The sequence below is a fragment of the Orbicella faveolata genome, unplaced genomic scaffold (genome assembly GCF_042242905.1).
Source record: "Orbicella faveolata isolate gen_17 unplaced genomic scaffold, um_ofav_v1 contig_12, whole genome shotgun sequence".
Lineage (NCBI taxonomy): Eukaryota > Metazoa > Cnidaria > Anthozoa > Scleractinia > Merulinidae > Orbicella > Orbicella faveolata.
This window is the reverse complement of record NW_028301539.1, coordinates 29,488,739-29,505,629: the sequence shown is the minus strand read 5'-3', so window position 1 is coordinate 29,505,629 and position 16,891 is coordinate 29,488,739. Positions and strand designations below refer to the sequence as shown.

The following is a 16,891-nucleotide window of genomic DNA, read 5'->3' as shown; positions in this document are numbered from 1 at the left end:
ATTCGGGTAAAAGACCCTTAGCCACCCTCCTTTTTTAGGCAACATTATCCTATCCTTCAAATATGGTGATACGGTGGTAATATTGTCAATCTTTCGCCATTAATGGATGCCAGGTGCTTATCTCTTTGCGCCCACTCTTTGTTAAGGAAGTCTGCAATTTATTTCCGAACGAATTCCCTTTCCATTTTGACGTCAAAGAAAATTGGGGGTCTGGGGATAGTATGCGCCTCTTGTCGTTGTCAAGGGAACGCAATCAAAAGTCACGTGACGTCTCTTGGCAAAAAGGACAGAAATGGCAAAATGAGGTTGAGGAGTCGAGAATATTAGTGCGTTGCGATATTCAGTTGTAAATATTCAGTTGTAAATATTCAGTTTATAGGTATAATTTCAAGGGAGATTCCTTGCTAGTAATGATTAGTCTTATGGCAAATTGTTTTACTTGGGTGAAAAGAAGGAGGGAGCCATCGAAGTAGGTGGAAGAGTTGTGTGTCTTTAGCTTAGTAGATGTCGAAATTTTAGTTGAAGATGTGATTTGCCTTTTCGATGTACGATTTTACTTGAGATCTACCAATCTATGTTTTTTACAGGAAAGTTACTCTTTTAATGGTTGGCTTGGATAATGCGGGAAAAACGTCGACAGTAGCTGATCTAACTGGAGGTTTGTAGAATTAAAATTTAAAAACCACATTTATAAGCTTAATACAAGGTTCAATCTTTAAATGCAGCCGGCGACGTAAGTTTACGTCACTCTTTAAGCTTAGCTAGAGTTTTCCAAGTACACTTATAAACTAAAAAAATAATAGGCTTGTGGCAACGAAATTTAACTTATTTCACATGCAAGGCGCGAGTTCTTGAGTAAATTATTTTGTCGTTGTCAAGCTTATAATGCTCTTTCCTGTCCTCACGAGCTTGCATGGTTGTTTGGGTCACGCTAGTGAGCATGGGTTCCTACATGATATTTCTCCTTAACATCTATTGTAAGGTGTTTTTGTTTTCCATTTTCCCGCGATTAAACGTATAAAATTTAAAGTTACCAGTGGCAGATGGACATGTTGAAGTATTGTCCATTAAACTTAAAGTTGTAGTTAGTGATGGTGGCTGTTGTAGGTACGCCCTTCACTTCCGTGATCTGGTTAACAGGGTTTGATGTGACCGACGATTGTCATTAACTCTATGTATGATCAAGTACTATTCCTATGCATGGATTCTGTACACTTTCTGTGTGGAATCACTATTGATAATATAAGATGAAGGCAAGTCCAAAAGGCTAGGAGATGCTTAATATGAATATGATGTTTCGATCAAGGTGATGCGCACACAAATGCTGTATTAAATAAACATGTTTATTTAATTACCATGGCTCGTATAACATGGCTCGGCGTCCAGTGTTTTCTACTTCACGCATGGCACCTAGCTATGAGTTATGTTTATCCAGGCTACAATTCATTTCTGTAATTTGGCCATTTCAGTACACCTTCATATTTTTATTGGATATTTTCCTCCCTCCCTTATTTTGAAATGTTGCATGACAATTCTTCAGCATCTGTAATGAACACCTTATTTGATAGTTTGGTAGATATTCCTTTGGCCTGGGTATTTTCCAAGTGACACAGTTTCTTATGATGTGTTTAGCTTTAGTTTATACATTTATGATTTAAGTAAATGCAAATCAAATGTTACAGTGGCTGAGGGTAAAAGGATTGATAAGCTATGTAAAAAGTGTTTTACAAAGACTGTGTAAACTGGTAAAAAGAAAACATGAAAAAAAAAGTAACATACCTTACTTAAAACATAAACATAATATAATTACAGTAACATCACCAGTCATTAAAGAAAATTGGATAACAGTGATTTAGTAAAAGAAGTGAGCATCTGCACCATACATGAATTGAAAACATAAAGTTCTGTTACAAAATACTCATAAGAAAATCTGAGAAATGAACTAAAAATGAAAATGAACTAACCCTATAGTAAAATGACACATGTATAATATAAAATAACTCTGTAATAAGACTTACAAACAGTTGAATAAATGCTCAACATGGGCCACTAAGCTGCTGACTGCATTTAAGAATTTTGTTAATATAAACAGTTAAATTAGTTTGGTTACAATAAATAATTATTACAATAAATTAATTATTAGTCTCAATTCTCTTTGCTTTTTGCAGATTCCACTGAGGGAATTACTCCAACTGTTGGTTTTTTAAACTCCTCATTCTCGCTGTACAGATTTAATGTTACACTTTTTGATGTCGGAGGTGGAGCAAGAATTCGCTCAATTTGGAAAAATTACTATGCAGAGGTAAGAAACACAATGTGACAGTTTTATTATGCTTTCAGTTGGTGCTGACTTGTGACCCACTTGTACTGGCAGCAGGTTACATTATGATACAGATATTAAATAAGGTGCATGTGTAAAAATTCAATTTCTCATCAAGAAACAAAACTGGCAAAAACAAGGCTGCCTTTAAGGAGTGATAAGAGTAAAAATACAAAGACAAGAATTAAAGATGACAATGAATGTAATTAAAAAATAAAAACAAAACAATTAAGGCTAGTTCAAGGTGAACTTGTAACTCTGCCTTGAGGTTTACTCTTATTGGAGTAGAATTCTTACTGATGTTGGTAGGGATAGTGGGTCATCAACCAGCTTATTTTATCTTTTAATATTTTTTTTTAAGTCATTTGGTATAGTGTTTGTTGTGGATGCCAGTGACACAGACAGGCTTGAGGAATGCAAGAAGGCACTTCATGAAACAGAGATGCAACCTCGTGTGGCAGGAAAACCTTTACTTGTGTAAGCATTCTGTGTCTAGATTGAAATAACATTAAACAGTGTGTTTATCTAGAGTTTGTTTTTTCAAGTTATAAACCTCATAGTGTTCCAACTGTTTTAACATGTGATTTTCTGTTGACCTCATAACTTTACCTGGTGCACTAATAATCACAGCCTTTCCATTTCTTATCTTTTGTGTCTTATTACATTAGTATGTGTGGCAGTGACAATTTTAGCATATGATACAGCTGTAATTTTTCAAAAGGTGGAGAATTTTTGCTTTCACAACATGTTAATTTATTAATTTTTTTTAAGCCTTGGCAATAAACAGGACAATGAGGGAGCTTTGAATGAAGATGAATTACACAGACGACTTGAACTTGATACACTTATTGAAAAATACAAGTGTCCTTGCCAAGTGGTAAGTTAATCTTATCATAAAATGGGACTAAGAATTATGCGGAATGTATAATTACAGTGGAATCCTGATTTTTCAAACCTCCAAGGGAAACGAAAATTGGTTCAAAAAATTGGATAGTTCAAGAAATTGGGGGTAAAATTACGGTGTTTGACTGAGGAGAGGGAAACGACTTTTGGTTCGAGTTATTGGGAGGTTTGAAAAAATGAGGGTTTGAGAAATTGGGATTCCATTGTCATGATATTGCTGGAGTGTGCAATTTTGGCTGTACTTACTCTAGTTAAAAAATCCATGTAAAGTGGTATGTATATAAAAAAATAGACCTAACAGTTGACAAAAATATTTTTATGTTTGTAACTTTTGTCTAGTTTTGCTGTACAGCAGTGCTTGGTAAAGGGAATAAAGTAGACAGGCAAATAAAGAAAGGTAAGTGTATGTCATAATAATTGATTGATTCGAACGAAATTACTTTTATTGTTAACACTGCAAACAGCACAAAGAAAAAATCCTGCACCACCAGTTTTTAATTATTATTTAGGGTGCATGTCCCTAAAATAGTGGTTTGATCTTCAATTCCTACACCTGCTTGTCATATCACGTGGATAGGTACACTGCACTTCAGTCTATGTTAATGAAAATCTGCCTCTTTAAAGCAAGTTTTTCATTTTGATTGCATTGTATCTCCTTGCAGGATTCCGTTGGCTTTTATCTGAGATTTCTAAAGATCATGTCAATCTGTCAAGAAGAATTGAGAAGGATGTGGCAGAACAGGTGAATATTAAAACAAATTGGTTTTGGCTCAAAAATATGTATTTTAATAAAATTGAGCTGACTTCTTGTTATGTAGTCAACATAATGTCACCTAAAATAATTAATTAGTATTTTTGTTAAATGCTATGTTCAAACATTCAACACAATATTATTATTTGTTTTAATAATTTTGGTATTACTTCAGGTGATCTTCGTTGTATTGTCTGAGAGTTTTGTAACTGATTCATAGTTAGGTGTCAGCGTTCCTTATTACAAGTGGAGTGGAATACTGAAGGGTTTCTTTTTCCTTTCTTGTTGTAGAAAAAAGCACAAGATGACGAGAGAGAACGCAAGAGAGAACGAGTCAGAATAGCCAGAGAGGCAAGGTAAGTGATGTGGTGACATTCTGAACTCCTCTCAGTATTTAGGTGATTTAAGATCTGAGTAATGTGTTTCTAAAATATATTTTTTTTACTTTTTATTTGAATCACCTTTTGTGACCAGAGAGAAAGCTGAAAAGGAGGCTGCAGAGAGGGCCAAACTGCAGCAGGTAGAAGAATCAGATGATGGTGTTGTTGTTAGCAAGGTAACATACTATGAATAGCGGTAATGAATATGAGGAACAAAGAATAAATTAATAATACATGCTCAGTGTTTGGAAATATTATGTTCTTAGTTAGTATACAGCCTTTAATCCCCAGGAGGAGTGGGATTTATAACAGACTAAAATGAAAGAAAAATTTAGTTAGTTACTAGAGTCCTTGTCACTGTTGTCCACAGCTTCAGGGGTGCTTTTAAATATTAAATACATAGGCAACATTAAACAATTTTAGCAAATACTGCAAACCAACATATTACCAAAACAAGGTCACTGATTAAGTATCACACAATGATTAAGTAGAGCCTGGCCATCTTGGCTCAGGCCAAATTACAGCTGAAAAAAATTGACCAGCAGAATTTGTGTTGCCTGTGCAAACTTTCCATTCAATTGCCATTGAGCAGTGACGAAGAAACAGCAGTTAGACACAAGTCAATTATAAGTTACATATAGAGGCTGTATGAGCAAACAATTCTGGAGCTCTGCTGGGTGGATGAATTTTTGTGCTGATTTCATTAATATTCCATCTTTAAAATTAGGACAAAGAGAAGAAGAAGAAAGAGCAGAATACACCAGAACCACCCACCTCACCTAGGAAGAAGAAAAAGGGAAAAGAAACTAGTCCTGAGCCAGATGCAACAGAGAAGATAAAGAAGAAGAAAAAAAAGAAGAAACCCAAACTTTCAGAAGACCAGGAAATACCAAAAAATACAAGAGTAAGTTTGAGAAAATTCCCCTTACATGTATTTCTTTCAAAGCAAAATAAACAAAAATAACAGACAGAAAAAGGAAATCAGTGTAAATTATTTGATTTAATGGTTCTAAACTGTACTTGCTCCTGTTTTCATCAAGCAACAGTCAACTCAGCTATGACTTGTTGACCATCGAGTATAAAAAAAAATCAAGCTCAGGGTTTACTTTTTTATCCTCAAGTAGACTTGTAGTAAAAGTGTGTTATTTGGAAAATGCAACCAAGAATTTTCCCTTGATTTTGTGAGCAGGTGGAGGATGATGCTTCTGATAGGCTCAGTCCTGTAGATACACACTTCAAGGACGATAGGATAGAAACTCCTGATGAAACTAAAGAAAATTTACAAAAAGGAAGTGGTAATGAACTGAATGAAGGCTTGCCAGTAAATGAAAATACCACATCCGAAGAAACGGAGGTGAAGAAGAAAAAGAAGAGAAAGAAAAAGAGAAAGCTAAATAAAACAGCTCCCATGGAAGGTGATGACACTCACTATGAGCTACCACGCCCTGCATGGGACACTCTGCCTGGTACATTGAATGGACTTCCAGCAAGTGCTGGACTGTCTCCAAGAAGATTAGAGCCCTTAGGACCACCACACCTGCCAGGTACTGTGTTTCGGATGAAATACAACTGTCATGGTTTACCGTTGAGAACTCATTGTTTAAAAAGTTGCTAGATCCTTGAAAAGTTTTTAAAAAATGAAAAGAAAAAGAAGAAGAAGAAGAAGAAGAAGAAGAAGAAATTATTTAGTATGTTTAGTAGGGTTGATTGTTTTCTAGATGGTATGTTTAGTAGGGTTTATATATTTAGTGGGGTTTTTGCTATTTATTTATTTATTTATTTATTTATCTTTTTTTTACTTTGTACCACCCTGTGTAGACAAAATGTCTGAGTGATCCTGAGAAAATAGCTTGCGCTTGAAATTTTGCTTCATTAAATTATTGTTCTTACAAAATCATTGAAAAAATATCCAAAGTCTGTATGACCCATAACTGAGGTTTCAACTCTTCAATAAACTTATTAATTTCAACATATGAATTTGTCTTACTGGTCAACACACACATTATTTTCTTGTTTACTTAAAAGTTGGGGGGATTTAGTCACAGACTAAGACGTTTTTCTCCTTGGTGATCAGTTTGTGTATTTCGAACCCTCCTCATATAAGTAGTGCAAGACTGTGTTGTAAATGTGTATCATGTGCAAGACCCTGTTACAACATTAAATAGCATAATCCTCAATTTATTTGATTGATATTCATCGTTCTTGTATTTTAGCCTCTCTCTCAGGCGGCAGAGCTTTTGGATCAGCGTCAATACCAGAAGGCGATGAGGTATGTCTAAGAGTTGGTGAAAAATGCATGAAAGTTTGTGTCTACAGAAGCTCTAGGCCAAAGTTTACACTTGCATTCAAGTGCAATTTAGAGTTCTGATGCAGGTTAAGGTATCCCTAGATGGGAGTCTATCACAGAATTTCCCCTCTGGCCACTGGTTGGATCCAGACTGCTTCATCGTGACCATAACTTCTCTAGAAATAGTGATTACTTCCACCCAGGTCATGGGCAATTGTGAGATTTGTTTCTGAAGTTCAAAATGAAACTGACAAAAATTCAAGAGTAGTGTTGTTGTTGTTGTTTTTTTTTTCATGAATTGTCCATAAACTAGCTGCCTGCAGGTACATATAAGATGGACCAAATATCTAAATCTGCCCATTAAAAATAATTGTTTCTTGGGGTAACTTGTGCTATTATTAACAATGAATCTGGAGCTTATTTTATGTTCATTGTAAGTTTGTGTATTTTATCTTATATACAAGCTTAGTATTTACTGACAAAATAATTTATTTCGTATGATCTCTCAGATATTCACCTGTAAAGTAATACTTTTTCTTGTTTACTCTAGGACACCAACTTTCTGCCCCCTTTACGAGGGACATCTTGGACAAGAAACAGACCCAATAGTGAAGATTATGATGTAGTTACATAGGAAAATAATATTAATTAGTAGAGTTGATGTGAACTGTTATTTTCCCAGCCACAGGAACAACACATTGGTATCTGCAGAGTTATTCTTCCTAATGGATCTCATTTTTTTGTATTAGTTCAAAGAATTTGATGATAATATCATCAATAGTTATGAACGAGCTTTCTGGTAATACTATTAGTATTTTTCTTATTGTCATCGTCAAGTTTGTGCATGCATGACATAATATAACAAAGACAAAAGACCAATGACCATGTTTCCAAACAAGGCATAGCAGAGTACTTTTGCCGAACTTCGAAGTGTTTAGAAATTTGGTCAAATGCTGTCTTGATTGCTTGATAGATCTGCTCAGTTGAAACTGAAACTAAGGAGAAAATGGAAAAATAAATTTGAAAATCTATCATTAAGATGAGATATCCAAACCAAATGCAGTTGTGGTTTCCTTTGTTTAAAGTTTATGAATTATAAAAAGAGTTTCAGAATTTTTATATCTATATCAGGGAGAAACCAGATGTTGATCAGGCCTTACAACGATTATCAGTATAATAAGGCACAAGGAAAGTTTTGTGACCAGGTTTTAACATTCAACTTGTGTTTTTTAATATTCAACTTGTGTTGCTGTCACGGACAACTGGCTCTGTTTCCAGTGGCAACTTGTCAGCATTGACGTCAGTGGCAGCAAAGCATGCAGAATTTCAGGCGATGATATTGTTACCATTGGAAAGGGGGAAAGTTGCTCATGGTAGCTCCATATTTATGTCCAAAACGTTGTCTTCAAAGCTCATTCATGCATCAACTCAACTGATAATCGTAGTAAAGGATTTTTATTAGAGTTTTGTTTTTCTCAAAGGGCTCTTTATCTGAATGTTTTTATGAAAACTAAGCAAATGACTCCTGCTGGTCATTGAGTCAGAAAAATGGACCTGATGGGCCTACTGTGATTTAGCTGTCACACAAGTTTTCATAATTTTAACCATCACACTTTAATTTGTAATGTCAGTAGCTTACTGAAAAGGAAGTGTCACATAATTTATTGAAAGTAAACTATTGTTTCTTAAGATTTTAGTAAAGAAGCAGCAGATTATTAACTTATATAGATTGAGGATTGCATGACAATGCAAATGCCTTTTTAGCATGTGTACAAAAGTGAAAAAAATCATGCAGCCTTGCCATTCTTCTTTACTACTAAAATGTAAATATGTAAATTCAATATTACATTTATTGATCTAATTGTATATTGTGTTGTCTAGTCACTATAAATTAATCAGTTAATACAGAAACACGCAACACAAAAATATTGATATGTTGAAGGTGATCCCAAACTTGTGGTGTGAACATCCTTGCTACCAGTAGCGAAGATTGTTGTTCTACTACAAAGAAGTTACTCAATGAGAAAGTTCCTCTTCTTTTTTTGAGTTTTTCACCTTTTATGGCTAGTTGGATCCCAGGTGAGAGGTACTTAAAATTTTTATATCTAGAGGCTCCACCCCAAGGTCCAAATTTGTACCCTTTTATATCTGTTTTGGATAGAAAAGGTGACCCTTTCATATACCTTCCATAGGCATCCACGGTCGAGCATCGATCAATACCCTCAAGCGACATCTTGATCGACATCCCAATCGATTCTCGATCAACACTTGATCAACAGTTGGACAATAGTTGGTCGAGTGTTGACTGATTGAAAATTAGTCGACTCTCGACCAGCTGCCAACCAAGATGTCAATTAATTTAAGTGTCAAGCAAGGTGTGGATGGAGTGTCAATTGAGTATCAATCGAGTGTCAATGGAGGGTATCGATCGACACTCGACTGCAGATGGCTTTAGTACACATGATCTGGAAATGGTACCCCTTTGACATATTTACAGTATGCTCTTTTACCAACCATAAAAATTCCTGCAGAACAGGAATACTTAAAACAAACACTACAAAAAAAGCTGTTGTTTCTCAACTGGTCACTATTACACCTTCAAAGTATCTAAATGACAGTATTTCTACCCTTTTCTATACTTTAACCCGCGAAATCCCTACCCTTTCCAGGTTTTATATGTTTCCATTGCAAGGAGTACACCCCCCACCCCCCCCCCCCCACTCCCCATCCCCGAAGCCTTTTGAAGAACACACCTTAGTTTATGGCCAGCCCAGGTTGTTCGAAAGGGATAACGCCAACCACCGGATAAATCACTATCCAACGGATAGCTTGGTTTGTTTTGTTAACACTTGTCCACAGGTAGCGATAGCGTGATCCAGCCTTCGAAGAACTGGGCCGCGATAACTGAACCGGCATTTTTTTATGATGGCGTACATGAAGCAGGTACTGGGATGACAGGGTTTGTAACCGAAACAAACCTCACTGCATGAGTGCAAATGACTCAGCATTTAGCCTGAGTTAGTTTACCTGTGAACGTGGTTTGCATTTGGAGCTGCTATGAGCAGTCAGAAAGCGAAGGTATTAATTGACATCATCTCTGACACCATCTGACCATGGTATGTGCTCCATTGGTGTTGTTTGTTTCTCTTGGCTAAGGAAACAGTTATGTGAAAGGCGTGTTTCAATCCCGGTGAAATATACAGTACATATATAAGTCTTATGCATCGGTGATTATATCCATTTTACGCTGATTTTACAGCCAAAAAAAGCATTTAATTAACACAGACACCGGACATTTTTCTGTGGCCCAAGTGACTCAAATAAGCTAACCTCCCTTTATGATCTTTTTAATTTGCCATTGTAACCTGTTGAAATTTTGTCGTTATTAAAACTGATAAGTTGATTTTAGTGTGTTGACTTAAGCTTATAGATGAGCACAGCTTCTTAGTTTGAACTTAAGATTAGGATTACAGATATAATTATACAGATGAAAAAAAAAAATTCATTCTGATTGGCTGAGCAGTGCAATGCAAGTGCACTACCAGTGCAAAAAGTGTAACACCAGTGCTACTAAATTTGTCATCTGAGGTGTCTCGAAGGCCTTTGAAGGTCACTCAAAGTCTTCCAAAGATAGCTGTGGATAAGTAGTTGTTTTCTGAGCAATTTCGAAGATCACCTGAACCCCTCTGATTGTTAGCAAAAATCAACAGAAAATTCTCAAGCACCTCCAAATGTCACCCAAATGCTTCCAAAGATTTCTGAAGAACATCCTTCAGATTGTCCGAGATTGCAGAAGATCACCCTAAAATTGCTTAAAATATTCCAAATTATATAGTTTATTGCAAGTTTTGCAAATAATTTTGGACAATTGTGGAGGGCCAAGAGCACTGCTGCCTTCCTATATTTAGTAAACAATTACAGAATGACAAAGACCTTAAGTAGGGTCACTTTGTTCTTCCCTCAGGTGTTTTGTTGGAAAGCGCCATCTGGAAGAAGCCATGAAGGTGTTTTCTAACGACTTGCTCTTTGAGGTCACATGGAAGCCATTCTTCTTGAACCCCACAACTCCAGAAAGTGGCATCCCTCTTATCCAGTATCTGACACAGAAGTATGGACCCAGAGCAGGAGCCATGGCCAAGGATGGAACAAGCCCATTGACAAAAGCAGGGATGAATGTGGTAATTAAATCATGTCACAGTTTTGGCCACTGTTTTGTTGGGAAGGCAGACACATCAAATTAACTTCGTGTTAGAATATAACGGGAATCATTGGATCATGTATACTAAAGGCATCTGCGGTCAAGTGTCAATCGATGCTTCCGATCGGTACTCTCGTTTGGCACCGTCGATCAACATCTCAATCAATACTCGATCAACATCCAAATTGATACTTGGTCAACACTCTATCAACACTTGATCGACATTCGGTCGATAGTCAGCCGGGTGTCAACGGACTCGTATGAATTGATCGAAAATTAGTCAACACTCAACTGAGATGTCGATGGAGTGTCAATGGAGTGTCAACCGAGTTGTTGATGGAGTGTCCATCGAGTATTGATCAAAGTTTGATTGAGGGTATTGATCGAGGGTATCGATTGACACTCAGATGCGGATGTAATGAGTCCCCCAAATTTGGTTCTGGATTCTGATACAAATACTTATTTTCCACATGTGTGCCAACCACAGATAATCAACATTTTTCTACAACAGTTACGAATGAAATGTTTCATTTTCACTGAGAATGTGTTTCCAGCTATATCTTCCAAGTTCTTCTGAGTCAAAGGCATGAGATTATTTATTATGAGAATTCTAGAATTGTCAATGATAACTTAATGACCACATCTGAACATGTCTGAAGATTTCCAAGAGTTTAGAAGACATTCTAAATATTTCCAAGTCTAAGTAGTTTAGTCCTATTGGCTTGAGATTGGGATTTTGGATCATGTGTACTAGAGGCAGCTGCTGTTGAGTGTCGAGCGATGCCCTGGTTCAACTCTCCATGGACACTTGATCGATACTTGATCAACACTCCATCGACACCACGGTTGACCCTCAATTGACACTCCATCGACATCTTGGTAGACAGTTGACTAATTTTCGATTGATGCATATGAGTCAGTCGACACTCTGCCTATCTGACTATTGACCGACTGTTCATCAAGGGTCAACCGAGTATCACTACCAATTGAGATGTCGATCAAGGGTATCAATCAAGAGTATTGATGCAGCATTTTTACAACCTAGAGATACAGGACCCTTTCCTAAGGCTTGAGAGCTGGTAGATATTGACAAGTTTAATTGTCAATGGTTAAGCTTTTCATTTCGTGATATTCTGTAGCATGTTCATTTTATGGGATGCTTGACTTCACAGCATTTGTGTTCCAATTGATGTGAAATGTGGAAGGTGTCATCCCTTTATAATGAAACTTTAGTGTTCAAGCCCAATATCAGTACTTAGCATGTCTTCAATATGCTTCCCATGTAGAGGATTCTTTCTTTAGTAGGGTTGACATCACGAATTTGTCAACAAGTAGAAAAATCATCAACATTCATTTTGTGGTCTGAAAATAAGGGTCCTGACATTCAATCATTAAGGTGCTGTGCAAATTTAATTCTAGAACATACTAGAAAATAGCCCATTAAAGACAATACTTCTGCTGGTTGGTTTAAAATCATGTTTCTATAACTTGATAGGAACACAGAACTAGAACAAGCTGTAACACCCACAGCATTTCTCGTTCTCCCAAACTTCCACTTGTGTTCCTATAACTCGATAGAAACATGGTACGTGTTTTCTATTTCTTAATTAACTAAATGTATATAGTGCATTGAATTGATAGACAAACATTTTATTTTCCTGAGATTCTTTTCCTTTTCTTCATCACAGGGTATAAACTTCAGAACAGATCGCCTTATAGTCAACACTTTAAAATCTCACTGTTTGCTGGATTATGCGAAGTCTGAAGGCAAACAAAATCTCCTTGCAGAAAACATGTTTGTGGCATACTTTGAGCAGTGCAAGAATATCAACTCTGTTGATGTTCTTGCACAACTTGCTGTGGATGCTGGTCTCAACCTGGAAGCTATGGAAAAGTGAGAATCATCAATCACTTATTTTATATGTTGTTGTTCAATTGTAGTAATTTGTGCCACAATGTTACAGGCGAGTGAATGCCCCCTCTTTTAAAAGCATGAGATGTCTACTTGTTTGGGGGGATGTTGGCATAAGTCAGAAGAGGCATTTATAAATCAGTCAGTCAGTCAGTCAGTCAGTCAGTCAGTCAGTCCATCAGTCCATCAGTCAGTCCATCCATATGTCTGTCTGTCCATCCGTCCATCAGTCAGTCAGCCTGTCAGTCCTAGTCAGTCTACCAGCCAGCCAGCCAGCCAGTTGCATTCAGTTGGTCTGTCTGTCTGTTTGACTGTCAGTTTGTAGAGCAGTTCATTCATTTTTCAGAAACTTACTTCAATTTCTGTCGTTTTATCAAACAATAATTCTGAAACCTGTCCCAGCATTTTGGCAAATTTTCAAATATTTAACAGCAGCTTCACGCATTTGGCTTATTGAATTTTTTAATTGTAAGTTGGCCAGAGTATTAGCCTCTTGCTGATGAGTCAGTGATTTATTTAGGCACGTGAAAGATTCATCAGTTGTTTCACGAGTGCAAGAGGAAGCCATGGAGGCTCGCAGTGAAGGTGTTAATGGAGTACCATTCTTCAACATTCAGGTCGAGGGCGAAGACCAGAAGATTGCTTCATTTTCAGGTGCACAACCACCTGAAACATTCAAGACCATCTTCCAGCGTTTGCTGACACGACTTAAGTCTAGAGTTTAGAATGAAACTTTCCCAATTATAACTTGGTTACAGTTTTTGTTAATGAATTAGCAATGAATCACTTTAAATGGTATGCCACTGGTGCAGAAAGATCTTTTCTGACTGCATGATTATCTTGGAACAAATACTTACTGCTCCAGGATTTGATGTTGAAAGTCACAAGAGATCAACACTGCACAAGAAAAGAAATATTTACACATACATGTTATTAAGTTGGAACATTGAAGTACAGGCTGATAACAATATTTATCAGTAGTCAGTATAAATTATCTTGGTAGTTAAATTTTTAGAAGGAAATCACAGTTACAAAACTACGTTTTTGAGCATAAGATGTTTAGCACACTATATTATAATGGTTTGCATGCTTACGAGAGTAACCTTAGTTTGGCAAAATGGTGCTTGTGCTAGGAGCTTGTGACAAAATGATTATCTTAGAACCAAGTGTTTAGCAGAATTCTAAGATTTGATGTTGGCAGTCACAAGGGTCAGTTGTTTGAGGGTTATCCTATAATGTGCACTCAGCTTCAGAACTGCTCAAGTTGAAGTGGAGCTGTTAAGCTTCCTTATCAGCTCTTGGTCTCTCACTAATATACACTTCTGCACCCCACTAAGCTACAAGGGGCCTGGGGGGACTCCTATATAAGAAGGATGGGGCTGCTCGCTGGAAATTTTGAAAAGAACACCTAAGAGGTACCAAGATCCTGTTTTGTGGGCATCGCTTGAAACCTTTTTCACCTCTAAGAGGAACGAATTCTAAAACAGCACGTTATCTCACGCTGTTGACCTTTTGAGACTGAACACCCTAAGAGGTACTAAAACTGTGTTTTTAACCCCTAGAAGGTACAACAAGCAGCACTGTCCCTTTTTATTTGAGAGTCCCCCGGGGGGGGGGGGGGCACTGCCATATATGGGCTATATAGGTATGTGCCGCTGTGAAGGGTATGGTTTTCAAGCAGTTTACTCTAGGATAGGGTATATAAATCAGAGCGTCTGGGTCTAGAATAGGGTATCATTTTTCCTACAACTGAGTAGTTGGTTGAAGATTTTATCTAGACTAAGGAAACCAGGAATTGCCACTCAAAAATATAAAAAAAAATCAAATCGGCGAGTTTAAATTTACACAAATCAGCCTCAATGGTGTCGATAGATGGGGGGATTTGGGGAGTTTACTCTAGTATAGGGTAGCAAAATTCAGCTGAACTAGCTCTGGTATAGGCTAAGGGTTCCAGGGTCCCAGCGGCACATCCCCACCCAGAAATTTCCAAAGTACCCCCCCCCCCTGGGGAGAGTCCTCCCAGAGGAGGGAGCTAAGGAGCTTGCTTTTCCCCTACCTGAGGGTAAAAACATGCTTTTTGCTAAACAAACTATCAGTTGATGAAGTGCATGTGTGATCAGATGTGTTTTTCTGATTCTCTGTAAACTTGGTGAGTAAAGGTAAAAGTGGCAGACTCTTACTCTTATGTGTTCAACAATAAAGCACTATCGTCTGTGTCACGATGTAGTCATCTGATTACTGGCAGTCTTTTATCGGGCGATGAGGTGGAATGATTGCGCTTCACCTTACATGGCATAATGGTTGGTTTTGATATGCTCATTTCCGCTGATGGTTACCGGTTGTTTAGTCCCCAAGTCGATTAGTCCCTAGCCGGTTAGCCCCCAAACAGAAATCGATTAGTCCCCATTCACTCTTAAAGAACAAGAAATAGACAGTGTTATCGACTTTTGGTTGGGGGCTAATCGACTTCTGGTTGGGGCCTGAACAGTTAGGGGCTAAACAACCGGATACGCCGCAGAGAAGTCGTTCCCTCGGGCATCCGTTATTGTAACGTTCTCCTTTTGTTGTATTTCTAAACCTTGGACATCCATGCTTCTGGAATCTCGACTCCACTATCCCCGTGGATTGTTTTAGGATGAGATATTATGTGAATAGCGTGTTGGACCCTGCGTGTGTACCGGTGAGGGTCTCGATCAATAAAGTGTACTCCGAAATGGCGGAGTTCTGGTTGTGGCATCAGTTACGCGCTGATTTTCCAGTTTAGCCGATGGGTTACGGTGGAAACAAGAAGCTTAAAACCAGTGGTCGAAGACTGACTTTTTTTGTAAAAATAAAAGTCTTACCTCTTTTTGGCTAAAAAAAAGATTACGTTTCTCAGTGAGACATTCGTCACGCGATTTGCGTTATAATCGTGGTTTAATAATGTTGGTTTCAAAAGGTCCGTTGCCTCCTCTTGATAATGAAGCGGTCTTGTTATTGTTTACCACATGAACTGTTCTTTAACACATTGGGAAATCTTCAAATATATAAAGTTCTCTCTTTCATTCATTTTCTGGATTTTTTTGCTTATAAAGAGTACTGACAATTCATGGCCAGCAAGCATAGCTGACGGATTTAAAAGGTGATGTTTTGCTTTCACAAATTCAACTCTGAGATTGCGCAGGTCATTTTAGTCTGACAAACTTACTTCATTGTGACTGGCTGTGAACAGGCCAATTTATCATTAATTTTCCCAGTCATATAATAAATGAGTAACCGTGTGAAAACCCTAGGAATTAAGGATTTACACTACTCGTGATATTTCAAAATTCTTTCAAATTACACTCGCCTAAAGGCTTGTGCAATTTTGAGAGAATTCTTTTTCAAATATTACTCGTAGCATAAATCCTTAATTTCACCTGCATTCATACGATTACCTATAGAAATATACTAATAGATCGTCTATAAAAGGACTAAAATAACCTGCGCGATCTCAGCGAGTTTAATTTGTAAAAAAGAAAAATCAGTCAATCAACTGAAGTTGCCAACTCTCATCATTTTTGGCCGAGTGGAGTACGGGGTGAGTCACAGACAACTAAACCCGCCGTGAATAGCATATGTACTGTTCCAATATGACTCCGAGGATTTCTACCCAACATTACAGATTTTCTAAGGTTTCTGTCTGGTAACTCCTGAAAGGAATTTCATACAAAGTAAAGATGTATAGCAGAAAGTGAGATGTTAGAATTTTGATACAGAGAGTCAACTCGGACTATTATGACCCGGGATCTTCCCAGGCCTCCTGGTCTTTCCCGTATATGATGGAGAAGGAAAAAACACCTTTTGATCTGATATTTCATTTCAGTAATCTGTCATAGATACAATATGAGCGGTGGGTCTGCGTGGGTGTTCACAAGCGAGAAGACGGACGCAAATATTATATTGCAACGGACGTAATTGTGGAAAATTATTTACTTTTCCTTTTTTTAACCCGTGATTGCGTAAGCAAGTTTGGGTTGTAGTGACGGCACAGATTACGCAAATGACGTCGGCCGATCATCTGTTAACTTCCCATCGTAATTCTGCTTTTTTCGCGCGCATATTATATCGTTTTACTTCTCTAGGACAAGGTGCTACGTTACCGCGAGTGTAGAGCTCAGA

The 16,891-nt window shown here is 37.4% G+C and overlaps 2 protein-coding genes across 2 annotated transcripts; both read left to right on the top strand.

Annotated features, from left to right (window-relative positions):
* Window positions 1–273: 273 nt before the first annotated feature.
* Window positions 274–8,507, top strand: LOC110060459 (uncharacterized). The gene is made up of 13 exons (XM_020767242.2): window positions 274–469; window positions 588–658; window positions 2,169–2,302; window positions 2,682–2,797; window positions 3,092–3,197; window positions 3,563–3,620; window positions 3,886–3,965; window positions 4,266–4,330; window positions 4,449–4,530; window positions 5,082–5,258; window positions 5,544–5,898; window positions 6,568–6,623; window positions 7,192–8,507. The coding sequence occupies exons 1-13, from the start codon at window positions 411–413 to the stop codon at window positions 7,273–7,275; spliced, it is 1,443 nt and encodes a 480-aa protein (XP_020622901.2). The 5' UTR covers window positions 274–410; the 3' UTR covers window positions 7,276–8,507.
* A 1,066-nt stretch (window positions 8,508–9,573) lies between these two features.
* On the top strand, window positions 9,574–14,970 carry LOC110060447 (uncharacterized). Its single transcript, XM_020767228.2, has 4 exons — window positions 9,574–9,757; window positions 10,606–10,819; window positions 12,528–12,733; window positions 13,272–14,970. The coding sequence occupies exons 2-4, from the start codon at window positions 10,640–10,642 to the stop codon at window positions 13,474–13,476; spliced, it is 591 nt and encodes a 196-aa protein (XP_020622887.2). The 5' UTR covers window positions 9,574–9,757; window positions 10,606–10,639; the 3' UTR covers window positions 13,477–14,970.
* Window positions 14,971–16,891: the final 1,921 nt, after the last annotated feature.

Bases quoted from the DNA above. Each gene is read 5' to 3' on its own strand.
- LOC110060447 (XM_020767228.2), top strand. From the start codon at position 10,640: ATGAAGGTGTTTTCTAACGACTTGCTCTTTGAGGTCACATGGAAGCCA. The intron at 10,820-12,527 runs GTAATTAAATCA...TCTTCATCACAG, and splicing joins CAAAAGCAGGGATGAATGTG to GGTATAAACTTCAGAACAGA. The intron at 12,734-13,271 runs GTGAGAATCATC...TGATTTATTTAG, and splicing joins AACCTGGAAGCTATGGAAAA to GCACGTGAAAGATTCATCAG.
- LOC110060459 (XM_020767242.2), top strand. From the start codon at position 411: ATGATTAGTCTTATGGCAAATTGTTTTACTTGGGTGAAAAGAAGGAGG. The intron at 470-587 runs GTAGGTGGAAGA...TGTTTTTTACAG, and splicing joins AGAAGGAGGGAGCCATCGAA to GAAAGTTACTCTTTTAATGG. The intron at 659-2,168 runs GTTTGTAGAATT...TGCTTTTTGCAG, and splicing joins AGTAGCTGATCTAACTGGAG to ATTCCACTGAGGGAATTACT.